The 18,441-nt window shown below is 34.9% G+C and overlaps 1 protein-coding gene across 1 annotated transcript in view; it reads right to left on the bottom strand.

The window, feature by feature from the left end:
- Nucleotides 1–18,441, bottom strand: part of LOC122805263 (rap guanine nucleotide exchange factor 4-like) — a 1,439,269-nt gene that overhangs the window by 992,339 nt on the left and 428,489 nt on the right. Inside the window, exon 11 of the mRNA XM_044075352.1 lies at nt 17,670–17,758. Within this exon, the coding sequence (XP_043931287.1) occupies nt 17,670–17,758 (89 nt within the window). The remainder of the gene's footprint in view (nt 1–17,669; nt 17,759–18,441) is intronic.

Genomic DNA, 18,441 nt, shown 5'->3' with positions numbered 1-18,441 from the left:
CTCACTACCATCTATACTCCCAAGTGTCTGCACACATCCTTGCCTTTTTCTGCTTTAAAGTAATATCCAGTCTCCTCTGGACATCAACACTGCAGCAGACTGAGCTACTTTCTTCCTCCGAAGGATGGATAAGATGGCATTTACTTGATCTTTTCAGCAAGTACCTTCATCATCAGGATTGCATGTCTAGCCTGATTTGTTTGACAATGACCACTAGGCTATGTCTCCCTGTGCCATGAAGACAGCATTAAAGTTTGAGCATCGTGGTAAAAAATACATGATGAAGAAAGGGATAACAGATAGTAGAGTATAACAAAATGACTCTCATAGGAATGTTGAAAGAAATGATAATGAGAAAGAAACAGAAAGAACAGAGATGCCAAAATAAATTTAAAACAGTAGTAGGGTTGTAACATTAACAGACATAGCATATGCAAGAAAAGGGACAGTGTTATTTGATATATGGCACCTAATGATAAATTTGGTTTCAGAAACTGTAGATATTCTACCAAAATAAAAGAAAGTTAGAGCAAGCCATTTTTAGTGAGGAAATACTGATTTAGCATCATATATTAAGCCTCTATGTCTGAAAAAGCTCAAGAAAGGTTTTAAAAAAAGGAAACTAGATGTCAGATAGCAAAGTATCAAAAAAGAAAGGCTGAGCAAGGAACAGGTGTCCTGTAACATTATTTTCATTATTATGTTATGCAATTACAAAAATCTGTGCTATGAATGTCAAGTATCTGTTCAGCAAATACAGCTTCATGATTTTTCTGGAAATATCAGGAAATATCTCTTGATTTTTTTTTAAATATTTAAAAGTAACATGCAAAGAAGGAAGGTTCTAGAAAATGTGTGTTGGATGTCACTGAATGCTTGAAATTATGGATTAAGAAACAGCTTCAAACATCAACACTGGAAAATAATAAAAAGTAGCAAGGAATTAAAGTTATTAGTCAATTCTATATTCTGTATAACAACACAAGTAGTTATTTACTACAAGTCATGACACAGAAAAGGAAATTACTGGACCAGACTAAAACTTTTATGGTTAAAACACTGTTTCATAAGCAGCAGACTTGAATTTGGACCTCCTTAAGAATGTAATATGACTTCCCTAGATATGAACAAAGTAACAGAGAAACAATACTCGGCAAAGGAGTATAGTAATCCTAAGGTGTATAGCCAGGGTCTACTACAGCTGCTTGTATTTTAGTAGGTTTTGATACCTACTTGCTGAAACTTGCTTGAATACACAAGTACTTGAACTCCCACTAGCTCAATCTCCCATTTCGACATAGTCCTCCCAACAATCTCTCCTGTAAATTACATAGCCCTACCAGAACTTAAACCCTAACTCTAAACCCCACCCAGTTTACAAATGACTCCTCACTCCCATACCGTAAACATCCATCCTTAAAAAACTGCAAATCCCCAAACTGCATAAACCCAAAAAACCAACTTCCCCCCTAAAACCTAAAAACTAAGCTACCTTCTACACTCCCTAAACTGAAAGTCCCTGAACTAAAAAAAACCCCCCCCTCCAACCCCTTCCTTTTCCCTGATCCTTAATAATCTAACTCTTCCCCTTCTCCCTCATAAAAATCTCCATCTCCCTAATCCCTCCCATCCCACTGAATCCTGCTCCTACCTCCCCCTAAAATCCCCCCCCCTCCTCCCCCACCCCACCCCCACACTCCTCAATCCTAACCCCCACTCTCTCCCCGTGGCTGCTTGCCATAATTCATACGAGTCATACGTGCAGCCAGCAGAGCAGCAGCTGACTCAAGCAAAGTAGTACCCAAGTTTCAGTGCTTGTTTGCTTTTTTTTCATCAAAAAGTAGGGCTTGGGCCATCATACTCTATACTCTTATTATATATACCTTCATCAAGGCACTCTTAAAAGTTCATCTTTCCATCCTTTTCAGGCACTTTACTTCCCAAATCAAGGCTGTATATGATAACCCGAGAGTATCAACTTTCTGCCAAAGTTGCTTGACTTTTGACCTCTACTGGTAACTTAACTAATATATATAATATAATCCAAAATGCTTAGGGTCAGGTAGAGGTCAAGCAGGTTCATTTTTTCCAAATCTTCACACACAACACACACACAGCAGCTCCAACTATCCTGTACTCTTAAAATGCACAAACAAAACTAACAACACACCCATATCATATACATAATACTAAATTTAAAAAAAAGTTAAAAAAACAACTTTATAAAAAATCTATCCGTGTTTTCTAAAATATGTGAAGCTATGTATAATATATATATATATATATATATATATATATATATATAGATATATACATATATAATATATATATATATAATATACATAATATACATAATATCAAATATAAACACATAAAAATTAATTCGAATTTCTATAATTAAAAGGGAAACATAAAACTATTAAGAGATTTAAACAAATAAAAAAAGTGTGAAACATTCAATTTTAACAAGGTAAGGTATTTTGAAAACATAAGGGGTGGTGACACTAGGACACAAACAGCGAATTTGGAACTAAAATGGATATTTATACTAAGAGGCGACTATGGACATGGCCTTAATGACCATGTGCCATTGAAACCCTTCTTAAAAAACAGAGCCCTGCGTAGATAGTATTTTAGTAGTTGAATTAAAGATTGCATATTTATGTATGTGTTTTATAAAGTTGGTTTTTAACTCTGTTTTAAAGTTTTGTATACCTTTAAGCTATTAATTGGTTAATTGAGAGATGCATAGTATAAGTATGGGTGTGTTGTTAGTTTTTGTATGCACCTGAAGAAGCCAGCTGGTGAAAGCGCTTGTGTGTGACCTGTGAATAAAGATCTTTGGAAGAGACCTGTGGCCTGCCTCTATTCATTTACATCGTTGGTTTTATCTTTTGTTCTCTGAGGTACCTGGTTATTCTAGTGACTCTATTTTGTTTATGTACATTGTGAATATGTTGAGTCAAGAAAATATCCCTCCAGTAAGTGTTGTTTATTTGTTGGTATAGATTTAAGTTCCTAGTGTGGCTGTTTGAAAAGCCATTGGTGTACTTTTCAACTGCCCAGATTTTGGGGGACCCCCTAAGTCTTCCTTAGACTTTTTTTCTTCATTCCCTAATAAAATTGTAAATTTGTTGGAGAAGATATATATTAATGGTACCAGCATTTTCTCAATTTGCAGCCTTTTCTCTAATTATTTTGTGCTGTGTAAACACTGAGTGGTATGGCTACTAGTTTTGCAAAGAAAAAGGAGGTCAAATAAGACTGGGTCATTCATGCCTCAAAAAGAGAGACACAGGTCACCTCGGAGTAGCCAATAGGCTAGTAAGTATAAAGAAGCATTTTGTTCTATCTTGTTATCTGTTGAGATAGATGAAGGACTTATGGTCTTTAATTTTCTTGGTACAGAAAATCTTTGGGGTATTTCCAGTTGAGCAATATGCTTTGATTTGTCACAACAAAGGGGAGCAATGTATTCAAAGATAGGTCTGATAAGAGAAGAGTAGATTGATCGTATGGTTTCTTTGCATCTTGACAATATTGCCTGAAAAATTAATTGGGCCAGAGATAAGGATTTTCTGACTGTGTTGGAAGCACAATAATCAAATGAAAGAGAGAGAGATAGAGAGAGACAGACAGGCAGACAGAAAGATAGAGAAAGAGATATTTCCCTGTAAGTATCCAGGTCTATTATGAATAAATCTGTCTGAACAGGAGATGGAAGGTAGCTGTTTTGCAAAATGCCACTGCTCAGTACTTTTCTGGATTTATCTTGAAATCACACTGCATATCTACATATTCCAGCCCATGCTGGAGGTGTTTAGTATCAGTGGATGCTTGGATAATGTCCAGCTTGCAGTCATCACCAGACTTGGTTTGGGATATTGGCTTGGATGTTTGCAAAGTAAATGTCAGACAAGAAAGGGCCTAACATTGATTCCACTGGTACCCATCAAGTTGCAACCACTAATCAAAAGGTATTTGATGTAGTTCTACATGCAATATCACAGCTGCTACAAGTTTCTAACATTACAGTTCTTTTCGTTATAATTTAGGCAGTCTGACATTGCTATTTGTGTGAGAGTACTGTGTGCACTGCATTGCACTGTACTGGTGATTTTCTCTTTTCCGTACTCTTTTGTGAATGTGGAATTAGTACAGACGGAATGTGGAGTAAAGTCCTCCACATGTAGCCCTCAGTGCAAAAACAGTCTTTCAAATTTCTGTAGTGACAATTTGGGTGAAACGGTGTTCTTGGTTAGCTATAACCAAGATGTAGTTTTGTGGCATTGTATGTCTTGATCATTTGTAGGAAAGTACACAGGTTTAGCCTCTTATAAAAGCTTAATGAAATAAAAGAAATTATTTTGTTTTATTTATTTTGATTTATTTAGCCTTTGTTGACTGGGTTCGTCCCACTAGGCAAGTGACCTCTTTTTAGGGATTACTGTACTGGTTCAATAGAAATAATTCATGTATTGATTAGAATTTTTATTTGAAGCATTTTCTGTCAAAACAGGTGTAGGGATAGTGTCTATCCTTTAAAGAATATAGGCTACCAGTGGGGACAACTTAAACTAAACTTTTGTTTTTCAAGGCATTTAAGAATGGAAGATCTTTTCCTGAAGTGATTAAGTAAGTATAGACAACATTAAGCTCTGTTAATGCACATTTACATATACAAGTATAGACACATTAAGCAATATTAATACAAAGTACTGACAATTATTGCTTAGTATATTATTCATTGACAGTTTTTCATTTGTTTGATTAGGATGAAAAAATACACAGAAGAATGTGGAATGCTGAAAAATGATGAGAGCAAGAGGAAAATACTATTACAAAAACTGCATAGGATATACGGTGAACAAATGGAGAAATAGAAAAGAAAAAAACTGAAAATTGATGCCCTTCATAATAAGTATGCCAGAAAGTTAAAAAGGTATTTTTATGCAATCTTACTAAGAGACTTCTTGGTTAGATGAAGTAGAAAACATACAACAATTAAAACTTGTATGTTAAATTATGTCTTCAACGGAAACAAGGCCAGAAAAGGATTTCCAGCGCATGAATGCTGGAGGAAGTCAGGACTTATATTCAAGACAGATGGAGAGACAGACGAAGAACAAGGGTAGAATTGTAAAGAATTCTGAAAGAGGAGGAGGGAAAACCTTTAAGAGAATACTGAAGAAACAGTACAAATAAATGACCAACAGAGATACTGTGGAGGCTATGCAAAGCTTAGAGATTGAGGGACCTGTATATCACCACTCCGATTGGAGAATGACTGTTATCTAGCAGTGTGTTAATGTAAAGTTAATGCCCACTGGAAAGCAAGTCTGCCACTTCATGGCAGCATATTAAACTGCTGTGGAGCTCAGGCAATTAAAAAGCTAACAGCCAGCCTTATTTATACTTGCTCAACAGCACTTTTACTGTTTAGCAAGTGTAAAATTAAAACAAAAGGATAACTGAAAAAATAGAAAAGCTTGTGTGTATGTGTTTTATATTTCTGTTTGCATATGTGACTGTATATGTAAGGTATCTGATGAAGTTCCTGCTTTTATTTTTGGAACGAAAGTGCTTATACCTTCTTGTTTGTCTGAATAAAGAAAGCATCCTTGTACTGAATTGTACTGAACTGGATGTGTATGCTTGATTTAAAGCACACATTAGTATATTTCAGGGCTCACTGGCTCTCAATGTCTGCATACTGCTTGTGCAAAGATTTTCTTGGGGGTGACTGTATATGTGCTTCTGTGAGTGAAACTGGAAGCGAGAATGAGAGAGAGGGAGAGAGAGATTGAGCAGTGGCTGCCACAGGCACTCCATCAACTTGTTTTTGTTAAAAATTAAGAGATATGCATACCTCTGAACCTCTTAGTTCAGGAAATCTGGACAAAGCCTAAAATAATGGGGGTAAATGGCCCAAAAATAGGGATATATTTTAAATACTGATTTTATAAAATTAGAAAGTTGTTATAATAACATAATTTATGTTAGTATGAGTTTTCTTAAAGATATGAAGTCTGAAACTGAAATGTAAGTCATTATTTAATGATTCCAACCCTCAATGATTTTCCAACAAACCACAAATTTTATGAGGACGATACCAAAAAAAAAAATGAGGCAAAAAATGTGGACATTCTGCAAAAGCCTGGAAGTTTGAAAGGTATGGAAGTATGAAACTTTTAATGGCTGGCATTATTGACTGAGTTTAATCATGCATGCTTTTAAAGGTACCCTGCTTCTAAGTGTGTGTGTGTGTGTGTGTGTGTGTGTGTGTGTGTGTGTGTGTGTGTGTGTGTGTGTGTCTGTACAGACATTGAATACCTACCAAACATATATTTTGAATGTAAAACAGTTACATATTCTACAGCAAGTCTGATTTTACATAAAAAAATATATATTTATTTATATATATATATATGTGTATATATATATATATATATATATATATATATATATATATATATATCAGATGAAATCCCAAGGTATGGAGACAGGCACACTGTTAAATATTCCACAAGTCTGTTTATTATTCCAGTTCAACAAAAATGTACTGTGTAAGTGCTTTCGTAAAAAATTACTTCCTCAGACACATCATAACACTTAATAAAAGACTCAGCTTTTATACCATATCTAATCGACACAAACCAGTTTCCCTCCAAAATATTTAAAGGTACATACATATTTAAAACCATTGTTCATTCATATAATGAATCAATTTAACATAAAATACAAGTTCAATAATATGCTAAAACATATAATTATAAAAAGTTTTCATAAAACCTCTGCCATGTAAACTCATTTCTTAATATTCTTATTTTTTAAGACAGGTAAGAGGGATAGTGTATCATTCAGCCCATACTCTCTGTGGGCTCTGAGCCTAAAAATCCATTTAAGTTCTGTTAGTTCTGTGTCATTTACTAAATCACCAAGTCTTTCACTGGCATATTGTACATGAAGTACTTGGAATAAGAATGTGTGTTCATTCCCCATAGATATAGTATGTTTAGCCAATGCACTATATTCTTCTTCCCTTTTTGTGCAGTATAGATGGTCTCTAATCCTGGTTTTGAGATGGTGGTTGGTTTTGCCAACATTTGAAGAAAAAGAAATTGGCTAGGGATATACATGATTTTTCAAATAAACAAGTGTTTTTGGGGCCAAGAGACAATCCTGCAGTAAGAGCAACCACTAATAACAATGTTACCAATATGGTGTCATCTGACTCTGGACCAGTGAGAGGAGCCTCCACCAATGAAGAGCCTGTCATCACAAGGGAAACACCCACCCAGGAAGTAGCCCTAGTAGATAAAGCAATAGCTTTAACTACTTCAACAACACCAGTACTTCCAGCGGAATCCACCTGGTTGATGACACAGCTAACCAGAAACCTGACAGAAACAAAGAACCGGTAGTGAGACAGAAGGTCCTACTGTTGATTAGAGAGTGCGTTAATCCTAATTCGCCTCTCCCTTTTCGAAAAAAAATGAAAGAAAGTTTTAGGAGCGAACCATATGAAGAAATGGAGAGGGTAGCGCAGAAGAGGAAAGACCCGCCATTCAACACACAAAGCTGCACATTAAAGAAGATGTGGGCTCAAGAAGGACTGAATTAGTGTGGAATATTTCAAACCACACACTAACAGCAGATGAACATTCGCTACTGACCAAAGGTTTGACTTTTATTCCCTCTTCCAAAGTTGAGATAAGTGATTTGCTAATTGAACTACGACTCCTTGTACGCAATGTAGCTTTGGAACTTTTATTTACTGATAATGACACTTCTATGAATGTTAGAACCTTTAAGAAACCTAGTACAATGGCACTTAAGCTACCAGAACACTTAGATGTGTTTATTAAAAGTTGTGTGAAGGACTTATACATGTTGAGTAGCAATGGTAACACACAATATGAAAGTAATTTATCAGATAGTGAAAAGCAAGCACTCTATGATCTACACAATAACAGTGATATAGTTGTATGTCCTTCAGACAAAGGAGGACCAGTAGTAGTTTTAGACTCAGTACTATAATACTGAAATGCTGTTGATGTTAGCAGATGTTCACACTTATCAAATTGCCTCTTCGGTCATTGCTTATGACATGTATGAAAGTATTAACAGGACTCTGCAGGAGAGTACGCGAATGGGTGTTATTAATAAAGATGTGTTAAATTGTTTTCATTTTGAGAAACCCTTAATACCCCGAATAAATGAGCTACCCAAAATCCATAAAAACTCCACACTTCCAAAATCCAGACTGATAGTGGCAGAAGCAGGCTGGCTTATTGAGTCAATTTCTATTTATATAGATAAACAGTTGAAAGTGGTGTTAAATGAGTACCCTACTATACTTAGAGATACTCAACATTTTCTTAATGATTTACATGAATTATGTGGAGGCTCAGAGGGAAAGAAATTTGACTGGTTAGTGACTTTGGATGTCACGTCTCTTTTTACATGTATACCAAAGTCCGATGGACTAGAAATGGTGAAAGCATCCCTTATGAGACATGGAAAGCATCAGAACAGTGAAATAGATTTTTTATTTATGTTGTTGGAAATAGTTTTAGAGCATAACATCTTTCTCTTCAATGACAAGTGTAACAGGCAAATAGCTGGAGTAGTGATGGACACTAGTTATGCTAACTCTTATGCCAACCTGGTAATGGATGAGTGGGAACACCATCATGTACACTCAAAAGGGAATACACAGATCAGGATATACAGACGCTTTGTGGATGATCTGCTTATTGGGTGGAAGGGTAGTGAAGAAGCACTGGATGAATTATGTACAGAATTAAACAACACTAATAATTTTCTACAATTTAGTACCAAGAAGTCTAGGTTAGAAATCAACTTCTTGGATGTAGTAGTGTAACAAAGCAGTGCAGGTATTAAAACCAGGATGTATAGAAAAGAATGCTATCATCCCTCTTATTTACATAGGGATAGCATGCACCCACCCCATATTTTCTCAAATATAATAAAGGGACAAGCACTCAGATCATCACGTCTCACTACCAGCAATGACAAATTCTTTGTTAATCTGGTAGATTTGAAGAAGGAATTCCAAGGAAGAGGGTATACTGAAAGCCAAATAAATTTAGTATATGAACAGATTAAGGCTGAATGGCATGGAAGAGGCAAGCCGTATTTCTCAACGAAAGTAGTTGGTATAGATAAAGATGATGCCACAGACATAAGAATCTCCCTAGTTATTTCATACACTCAATAAATAGGTAGCGTGAAAGCATTATTAACAAGAATTGGCACATTTTATTAGTTGATGAGCAAACTGAAAGGTGTGTAGGGCAGAAGTGAAGCCTAAATTCACATATAAAAACAGGAAAAGTCTTAAACTGCAACTGTGTTATCTGAGGTCTAATGTAATCACCTGTGAGTTGGAAAGAGGCACAAGGAAGTGTGGCAAGTGCAATTACTGTGAATATATTGATACAGCTAGGTTTTTTAGGCACCCCAAAACCAGATATTTATGGGAGATCGGAGCTAAAGCCAATTGCAATAGTAAAGACTTAGTTTATTTAGCCTCCTGTGTTAAGTGTTATTAACCAAAAGTAATGCACCCAGTAGCCATCAAGGAAAACTCCACTTTATTTGAATCAAACACCAGCAAAATCCATTAGTTGTTAAGCGCTTTCATCACAGACAATGACTTCATCAGAACAAGGATAATTCACATGCTTGAAGAGGTCTATATATACCTTAATGCTGATTACAGTATGAAACTGGGTCTTAAGTATAAGGCGGACAGTGAACAGCAGGACCATAGATAGCTGCATAAATGTGCAGTAATGTTTCTTAAAGTCTTAAAAGTTGTTGGCTTGTTATAAATTTTATGTTGATTAAACCAACCACCATCTCAAAACCAGGATTAGAGACCATCTATATTGCAGAAAAAGGGGAGAAGAATATAGTGCATTGGCTAAACATACTATATCTATCGGGAATGAACACACATTCTTATTCCAAGTACTTCATGTACAATATGCCAATGAAAGACTTGGTAATTTAATAAATGACACAGAACTAACAGAACTGAAATGGATTTTTAGGCTTGGAGCCCACAGTGGGTATGGGCTGAATGATACACTATCCCTCTTACCTGTCTTAAGAAATAAGAATATTAAGAAATGAGTTTACATGGCAGAAGTTTTATGAAAACTTTTTATAATTATATGTTTTAGCATGTTATTGAACTTGTATTTTATGTTAAATTGATTCATTATATGAATGAACAATGGTTTTAAATATGTATGTACCTTTAAATATTTTGGAGGGAAACTGGTTTGAGTTGAATAGGTATGGTATAAAAACTGAGCCTTTTATTAAGTGTTATGATGTGTCTGAGGAAGTATTTTTTTACGAAAGCACTTACACAGTACAGTTTTGTGGAATTGGAATAATAAACAGACTTGTGGAATCTTTAACAGTGTGTCTGTCTCCGTGCCTTGGGATTTTTTCTGATTTATATCTCTGAATTTTGCTCACTTTGGTTTGGGATTTTTTTCTGCAAAAATATATATATATATATATATATATATGTATATATATATATATATATATATATATATATATATATATATATATATATATATATATATATATATATATATATATATACATATATATGTGTGCAGATATTATTTACACAATCCAAAAAGAAACTTGACAGTGTGGAGGGTGTTATCTTCACTTCCTAAATAATGTTAAGTACCTAGTGCATTAATAAAAATCAAACTGTAAAATATGTGCTACAAAATAATAAAATAGAAAATAGTAAGTGGTCCACAGTTGAATTAAAAATGGAATATCCTTTATTGAAACACATAAACTTTTTTTTATTTTGTAGCAAATATTTTACAGTTCAATTTTTATTAATGAACTATGTGCTTAACGCAATTTAGGAAGTGAACACCACACCTTCTACACTGCGAAGTTTCTTCTTGGTTTGTTTTTGACCCAGTATAGGATGCATACTGGGTTTTCTGAGACTTCAAGGGATACCCAAAGATTTTTCTTTTTGCATTATTTACACAATAACACATACCCTGTTGGGCATTATTGCTTGCTTGAAGCCTAATGAGAATGCAATACTAAATTAAATGTCTTCTGAAATGTATGATTATTTTTGGATTTGACATATTAGACATTTAACTTCTGTCAACCATATTGTGGATGTACAGATAGATGTAATCATTTTAGTGGATATGTGACTAGAGAGAATACTACATAGTAGAAAATTTTACATTTCTTCAGAAGTCATTAAAATACTTTCAAATCTATTGAGAAATATATTAATGACGCTTCATCTATAAGTGAGACAACAAAATCAATACTGTGGAATTAAAACAAAAGTAGGACACATACACTTGTTTTTTTTTTTAGAGAAATGTTTAGTGAAACAAATGCTGTGTATTCACCTGAATAAATCTGATGCAAAGAGCAGAGGCAATTGCTTAGTGATGTGTGTTTCATAAATAGTTTCAAATGACTATATCCCTCATCTGTTTCTTTTTGTACATTATGCAAATGTCCTTGAAAGTCATGAAGTTCTTATATTCTTGGTATGAATAATCTTTCCTTTTTCTATAATTCCACAATAATGCCTTGTTATCTTAGGAACACATACCTACTTTGTAATATGTTTAACAGTTATAGTAACAGTGACAGTAATGCTTTACCAAAAACACACTGCTCTAATCCTATAAGATCAGCCTCTGAGAGGGTTTTTTAGTCACCCATAGCAGTGTGTCCATAGCAGTGATGGTTGGTGACTTCAAATCAAAGGGGGGTTGCAGGAGACAGATGAATGGGCGGGGCCAATGGGAAGGGGTGTAGGCAACTAGAAAGGGGCAGAACTATGCTCAAAACCACAAAAACTGGAACTTTAATTATATACACTGCCCTGGGTGCCAAACCATCATTATGAGAGTCCAGTCAAGACAAAATGAAGTGGAGAAGTAAAAAAAATATTTCAATGCATTGGCTATGTGACAGCTTACTTAATATCTAGATTGAAACAAAAAAGTTGTGAGACATGAAAAAATAAATTACTTTTTAAATACATTACTGGAATGTCAGTTGAAATAAAGTATAAAAAAACAAGCAGGACTCAACTCAAACCACTTCTCCTTGCACTGCAGTTCTAATTATAATTTATATTCAGCTTTATAAAAGGTCCAAGTAACATGCTGAAAGTAGCAATCTCTGTGATACTGATTACCCCCACTTGTAAAAAGGTTTCTTATCCAAAAAAGACCTGCTCCGATGCTGCCTCACAACAACTATCTACTTGTTTCATGGGGAAAACATGATCAAAGTAAAAAATGAACAGCAAACAAGAAACAAGCTCAAGATAAATTGCTTAAAGGATTACAGCACAGGTTATGGACCACACATGAAAGATTGGCATTTTGTTTAGTTTACGGGTAAAGCCTGCAAAGATGACTGCAAGTCTCCAACAAATGTAATGAGCTTCTGAAAATACTGTAATCCTGTTCTTTATTACAAATATTGTCATATGCATTTCAATACATAAGACTTATACGTTATCTAGTTATGTAAATATTCTCTGCATGGCAACAACAAAAAGGATTTCAATGTTGATAAGTCTTTAACAGTATGCTTATTGAAGCTTACTTGCATCTTACAATCTCAGACAAGCTTACCTAATGGTCATTAAAGCATTACTACTTAAACACAGAGCAACATGTATTGCAACATGTATTTTCTGAATAATAAGAAGCATAAATCAACTGTATAAAAATATGACAGAAAACCAGAACATTCTGCAAAATCAAGGATAGATGAAAAGCCACTGTAGTACTTGTGTCTACCTTGGATAGGGGATACTTTGTACACTTACACTGCATAACTGCTCCTTGCTTTGCTTGGACACATCCAGAGTCACTACATGGGGGAGTGGAGTACAACAAGGATGTCACAATTTGAAATGTCTCTGGCTGACGGTGATGGCCCTGACATATTTGTCATACCTCTCAACCTCAGAGCAAAAAAATCTGGAAACAGCCATAAACAGAAGTGGGACAAAGGCCCAAAAATAAGGACAATTTTTAAATATTGCTCTTACAAACTTAGAAAGTTAATAAAATAGTAGGTCTTGCATTAGTATGAATTTTCTGAAGGGTATGAAATCTGAAACTCAAATCTCTGTCATTATTTTCTAACTTCAATCTTTAATGATTTGCCACTAATTCACCAGAAAACCACAATTTTATGAAAAACAGACCAAAATGTGATGTGAAAATCTGTACACACTACACACACAGACACAAAAAACAGACGTAGGTAAAGGAATATATACCTTTCTAAAGAATCAGTCATAGGGATAGGCAATAAACTAAACATTAACAGTTTCAGGATGCCATGGGTTCCAGAGAGACACAAGTGTCTTTCAAAGTGTATGCTACCAAAAACAGCTCCTAAGACAACATATTAAAACATTATTACTTACGTAAAATAGTTATCAAATAACTGTTTAACTTAAAAAGTAATTACAAGAGAAACTGCTATGTCACACACATAGGCTAAATAGGACATTGACTGAAGTTACTACACTAAGTTTGATACTGCTGTCAAAAGGGTTTAGCCTTGTGAGTATCAATCAAACAGAGAAAAGGCAAAAATGTATACTTCTACTCTGACATTTAAATCCACTCATTCATATTTATGATCTCTAGGTCATATTACTACACATTTATTGTGATGAATGTTTTTGTGACCATCACTAGACTGCAAATAAGTACTCTGATTGAAATATGTCACTGCTGGGAAATATCCCTGTCCATGAAGTGCAGAAGTCTAAGTGGTGAATAATTAAGGGGGTGTGGGTCGCAAATCTTTCATATATGGAGGTGTATGGGGTCTTAACTCCAGAAAAAAAAGAGCTTTTGAATTCTGCTGCAGACTTCTCAGTTTTTTAAGTTTTATTCAGAATTCAAAAGCCTGAGTTTCGTATTCATCACATGAATCCCTGAATCATTTATATTTGTATTGATGTCATGGTGTATTTTTTTTCTTCTGAAAATAGATTTAGATCACATACAACAGCTGACATCTCCTGTTATTTCATTTACCAGACATCAGATTTTCAGAGAACTGCTTTTAGTTAAGCAAAAATGCTGACAGTGAAATTTATAAAGGCTGTTTTATTTTCTCTGCAGTATGACTATCCTGTTTCATCACAAAGTCATAAGGGTCCCCTTCAGATGGTTGGACTTTTAGAATCTTGACTTTCATATGGCTGAAACTTCCCTTTACTGCAATGTAGTGCGATCTCGGAGTTGGTATATTTAAATAGCGGGAGTGTGGGGGGTGCAGGGGGGGGGTTTGCTTTTTATTTATTTATTTATTTTTCACATTTTCGAACATCCAAATGTTTGATCATATGGCCTCGGCCTTATGAAAGTCAAACATTTGGATGTTCAATTATGTGAAGTAGACCCAGTCATAAATGTGTTTACTGTAGAAAAATAAGGTACATAATAGTCCTCAAACTAAGATAACAAACAATACAAGCAAATTTCAGAACTCTTGCTGTAGTATGTCTGTACTTCATACCTCACTCACATACAAATTATAGATATTTTTATTTCATATAACCAATTAGTAGTATTGTTGAAATGATTACTAAAATTAATAAAATGGTAGAATTTCTAACATATTGACATTGAATGGAAGTTAACAGAAACTTAGAGCAATTTCATTTTTTTCTACCAAAAGGAAACTGTAGCACTAAATCATCTCCATGGCTGCAGTAAGGGTTACCTGTGGTCACTCTAACTTAAATTATTAGTCGTTTTAGCCATCTCCACTGGCAGAGGGAGAAAACCCAGAGTACAGCCCAAGGGATCCAAGTCTGAGTAGTGGCTCAGGTACCTGGTGCCAGAGATGAGGGGAGGAATGAAAAGACATAGCTTCCTGCCCCCCTCTTCAGGGAGAGGCCTGGGAGTATGTGCTTGAGACACACTCTTATTGATACAATCCCCTAAAGAGACCAGGGATTTTACAGAGGTCTCTGTCTGTAAGGGTGGAGGACAAGGCCAACTTAAAGATCACACTCAGAGGCATGGATGCATGCACATAGGCCAATTGAAAGCCAGTCCTTTGAATGCTACTAAGAAAATGCGAGGGAATAGAGCATAACACAATAAAAATATACCATCTAATGCATAACACACTAGAACACTGAGAGGTATTCAGGCTAGTGTAGCACTACAGACTGCTTTTGTACTGAGTGACTGTATACTGCATTGGAAATTGGTCATCATGTGATGGTAGGTATGCATAGATAACTGCAGAGTGCTGGAACAGCTTGGATGACTGGGTGGGGTTTTGGAGGCATCAGTATGTGACCTCCAAATAGGAAAATAAAAGTATCCTTGGGATACTCAGAAAAGGTTACATGATTTGACAGCAATCAAACCAATTTCATTTACTTATATAAGCTTTGAGACTCACTCAGAGAATGCAAGTTCCAACATGCCCTTTGGAAATAAATTTTCCAGAGTTCTGTAGTCGGCAGCAAACCAGCAAGATCCCGTTAGATACTGACATATGGATTCATGAACTGTAAATGGATGAACATTTATGAAACTGAACTTTAAATACTATTTTCTCCCCAAAAGATATTCTATTTCAGTTTTCTTTACATGAAAAAACACCCTTTAGCCTCTAATTATAATCACTCTCATCCGTTTACCTGGCACTGGCTCCAAGAAGAAGATCAGCATCCCCCACAAAATAGTTACTCCAAAATGTGCCATTTAGATGAGCATCCATGGCAAAGTCAGTCAGTGAAAGGTGAATCAAGACTCCCAGCCCATGTACAGCAGCGTTCGTTCCAAGTAATTATTTCCAAGTGATAAGTGTTTCCACCCTTCCTGTTGTAATAAATATTGTAAGGTGTGTGCATCACAGACCTGAGCTTTACTTGCTGACCACCATACTACTGACTGTTTCTTGCTCTCTTTTTCAGAAAAAGAGTGTGAACCAACCAGTAGCCATCCAGCTGTTCATATCATGTATGTGACTACAGACGTGGCAGTCCGATCTCCTTCCATTTTACTGTGTGGTTAAACCACATAGACTTCTGGGCATCACACTGATGCCTTCTCTCCTTAATCTGGACTGTTTTTACAGCAGTCCAGATTTACAGAAACTTAATTTAAAAAAAAAACAGAACTCGCTGAGCATGCGCAGTTCGAGTTTTGGGACTTTGCGAGTCAGTCTGACTCGCTTAGAGCACTGCAGCCAGGAAATTTTAATTTAATTATTAAATAATTCATTTATAAATATTTTATTTTTTAAAAATTTTTCTTTTCTTTTCTTCACAGCTGGGGGGGTGCTGCAGTCCTGCAGTCCTGGTCCATAGCCTGTTGGACTTAAAACAGTGACTTACCTGAACAGGCAACTTGACTGTGTTTTCAATTAGAAATGTCATAAGACCAGCATCTTGTTAGTTGCTTGTGTTGTTTGCTGTTGATCAGCTAACTTTTAGCTAATAGATCAGGTAATTCTTTTTGTGCTATAAAGTTACTTCATTTGTACTGCAAATCATTCTGGGACAGCTATCATTCTTTACCTGAAGACCTTGTCTGAAATATCTCTTGTGCTATATTTTGATTTTCCTCTCTTCTGTCAAGCAGTGAATGCATGAACTCAACCATTCTTTGTTATCACTATGTTTACATGGTGCCTGTTCAATGCTTAATTGAAGGAATTTTATTTTTATCATTTTAGAGCATAATTTGGCAGAAATCACTTACTCTGGAGCCACATACATTCCTTGACATATGAATCGGTCATTTTTAGCAGCATTGTCCATTAAGTAACAGCATAAACATTTTCTGCATTTTTATTAAGTAAATCTGTTAAAAGGTAAACAGTTTTCTAAAGCATGTATATTGATTGTCACAATATTTTGACTATTAATACAGTTCTTCAGCAGAAACTGCATGAAAACTCTGAAAAAAATGTATGCGCACTATTATACAAAACATATACTATACATTTGTTAAAGTAATTTGTGCATCAAAATCATCTACATACATTGTTTCATCATTTTATTTTACACAACACCATTTAGCCCATTTTATAGACAATTTGCTCACACAATGACCTTTCCTGGGATTCAGACATAGATTTTTCCTGCCTATGCTAATTGGCTAACATGGTTTGATCAGTTAGCATATGAGAATTTCTGATTCAGAGACAAGGTAAAGTGGCATAGAGGTACACTAATGTAGTTAGGTTCATCCAGCTGTGTAATGTCCTCTGTAGACAAGCATGAATTGCTACTATATTCACCTTGTTTATATTTTAATACCATTAGGATCACATTGTACTATTTCATTCCATTTTCTTGTCATAGATCCAGGTCCATATTCAAGAATTTATGTTTATTATTTAATTCTTCAGCTGTTTTAATTCTCTTACATCTTTCATAGTTACTTTTCCACAAAGTTAAAGCTATACATTGCAAGTAGTTTGATATTCACAGTACAGTTTTTGTACTGGTATATTTCTGATCATAAGATATACTGGAATTGCTAATTTATCCTTAAGATGTGAAACAACGAGGAGAAGGGGATATGTAAAAAGTTACTTTATATTGTTACCTGTGATTTCTGTGGATGTTGATTCAAGTCGCATAGTTTCCAGGAAGTGCTCTAAAATTTTTTCTGGTACTCCAGACATTACTGTGTACCTTAAAAAAAAAAAAAAAAAAAGAGTTTCTACAATTAGCAAGCATACGTGGTTAATATTCATGATTATTATTATTAGGTAGCAAAGTGAATTAAAACACTGGCAGGTTACAGTGTACTGCCTTAGACAACTGCACATAAAGTATGCAAGAAATTCATAGCTCCATGTCTATACAAAAAGATATTAAGAGTCTGCAGTTATATTTATAGTAATATCATACTTGCCACTAATGTTAGCTAGTCTCTTGACATTTAAGAAGAGAAACCAGTGAAGAGATACACGTTTTTGTTTATTTTTTTCTTTCTTACTGTAGATACCCTCTATGTGTGTGTGTGTGTGTGTGTGTGTGTGTGTGTGTGTGTGTGTGTGTGTTTGTGTGTGTGTATCTGTATGTACATGCTGACATGCTCGTGTGCACAAACACACGCACACACACACATATATATATATATATATATACACACAAACACACACACACACATATATATTTAAATATATATATATATATATATATATATATATATATATATATATATATATATATATATATATATATATATATATGGATCTAGGACTGCTGAACGAAAGTACAACAGTTCAAATCCACTATCACCGAACACACTTTAACGAAAGCGTTTTCACCGAAAAAGTGCTTTCGCTAAAGTGTGTTAAAAAAACACATTA

This window comes from Protopterus annectens, chromosome 6.part1 (assembly GCF_019279795.1).
Source record: "Protopterus annectens isolate FY-2018-M chromosome 6.part1, PAN1.0, whole genome shotgun sequence".
In the NCBI taxonomy this organism is placed as follows: domain Eukaryota; kingdom Metazoa; phylum Chordata; order Ceratodontiformes; family Protopteridae; genus Protopterus; species Protopterus annectens.
The sequence above is the reverse complement of the archived record's forward strand: the minus strand, read 5'-3'. Positions and strand labels throughout refer to the sequence as shown.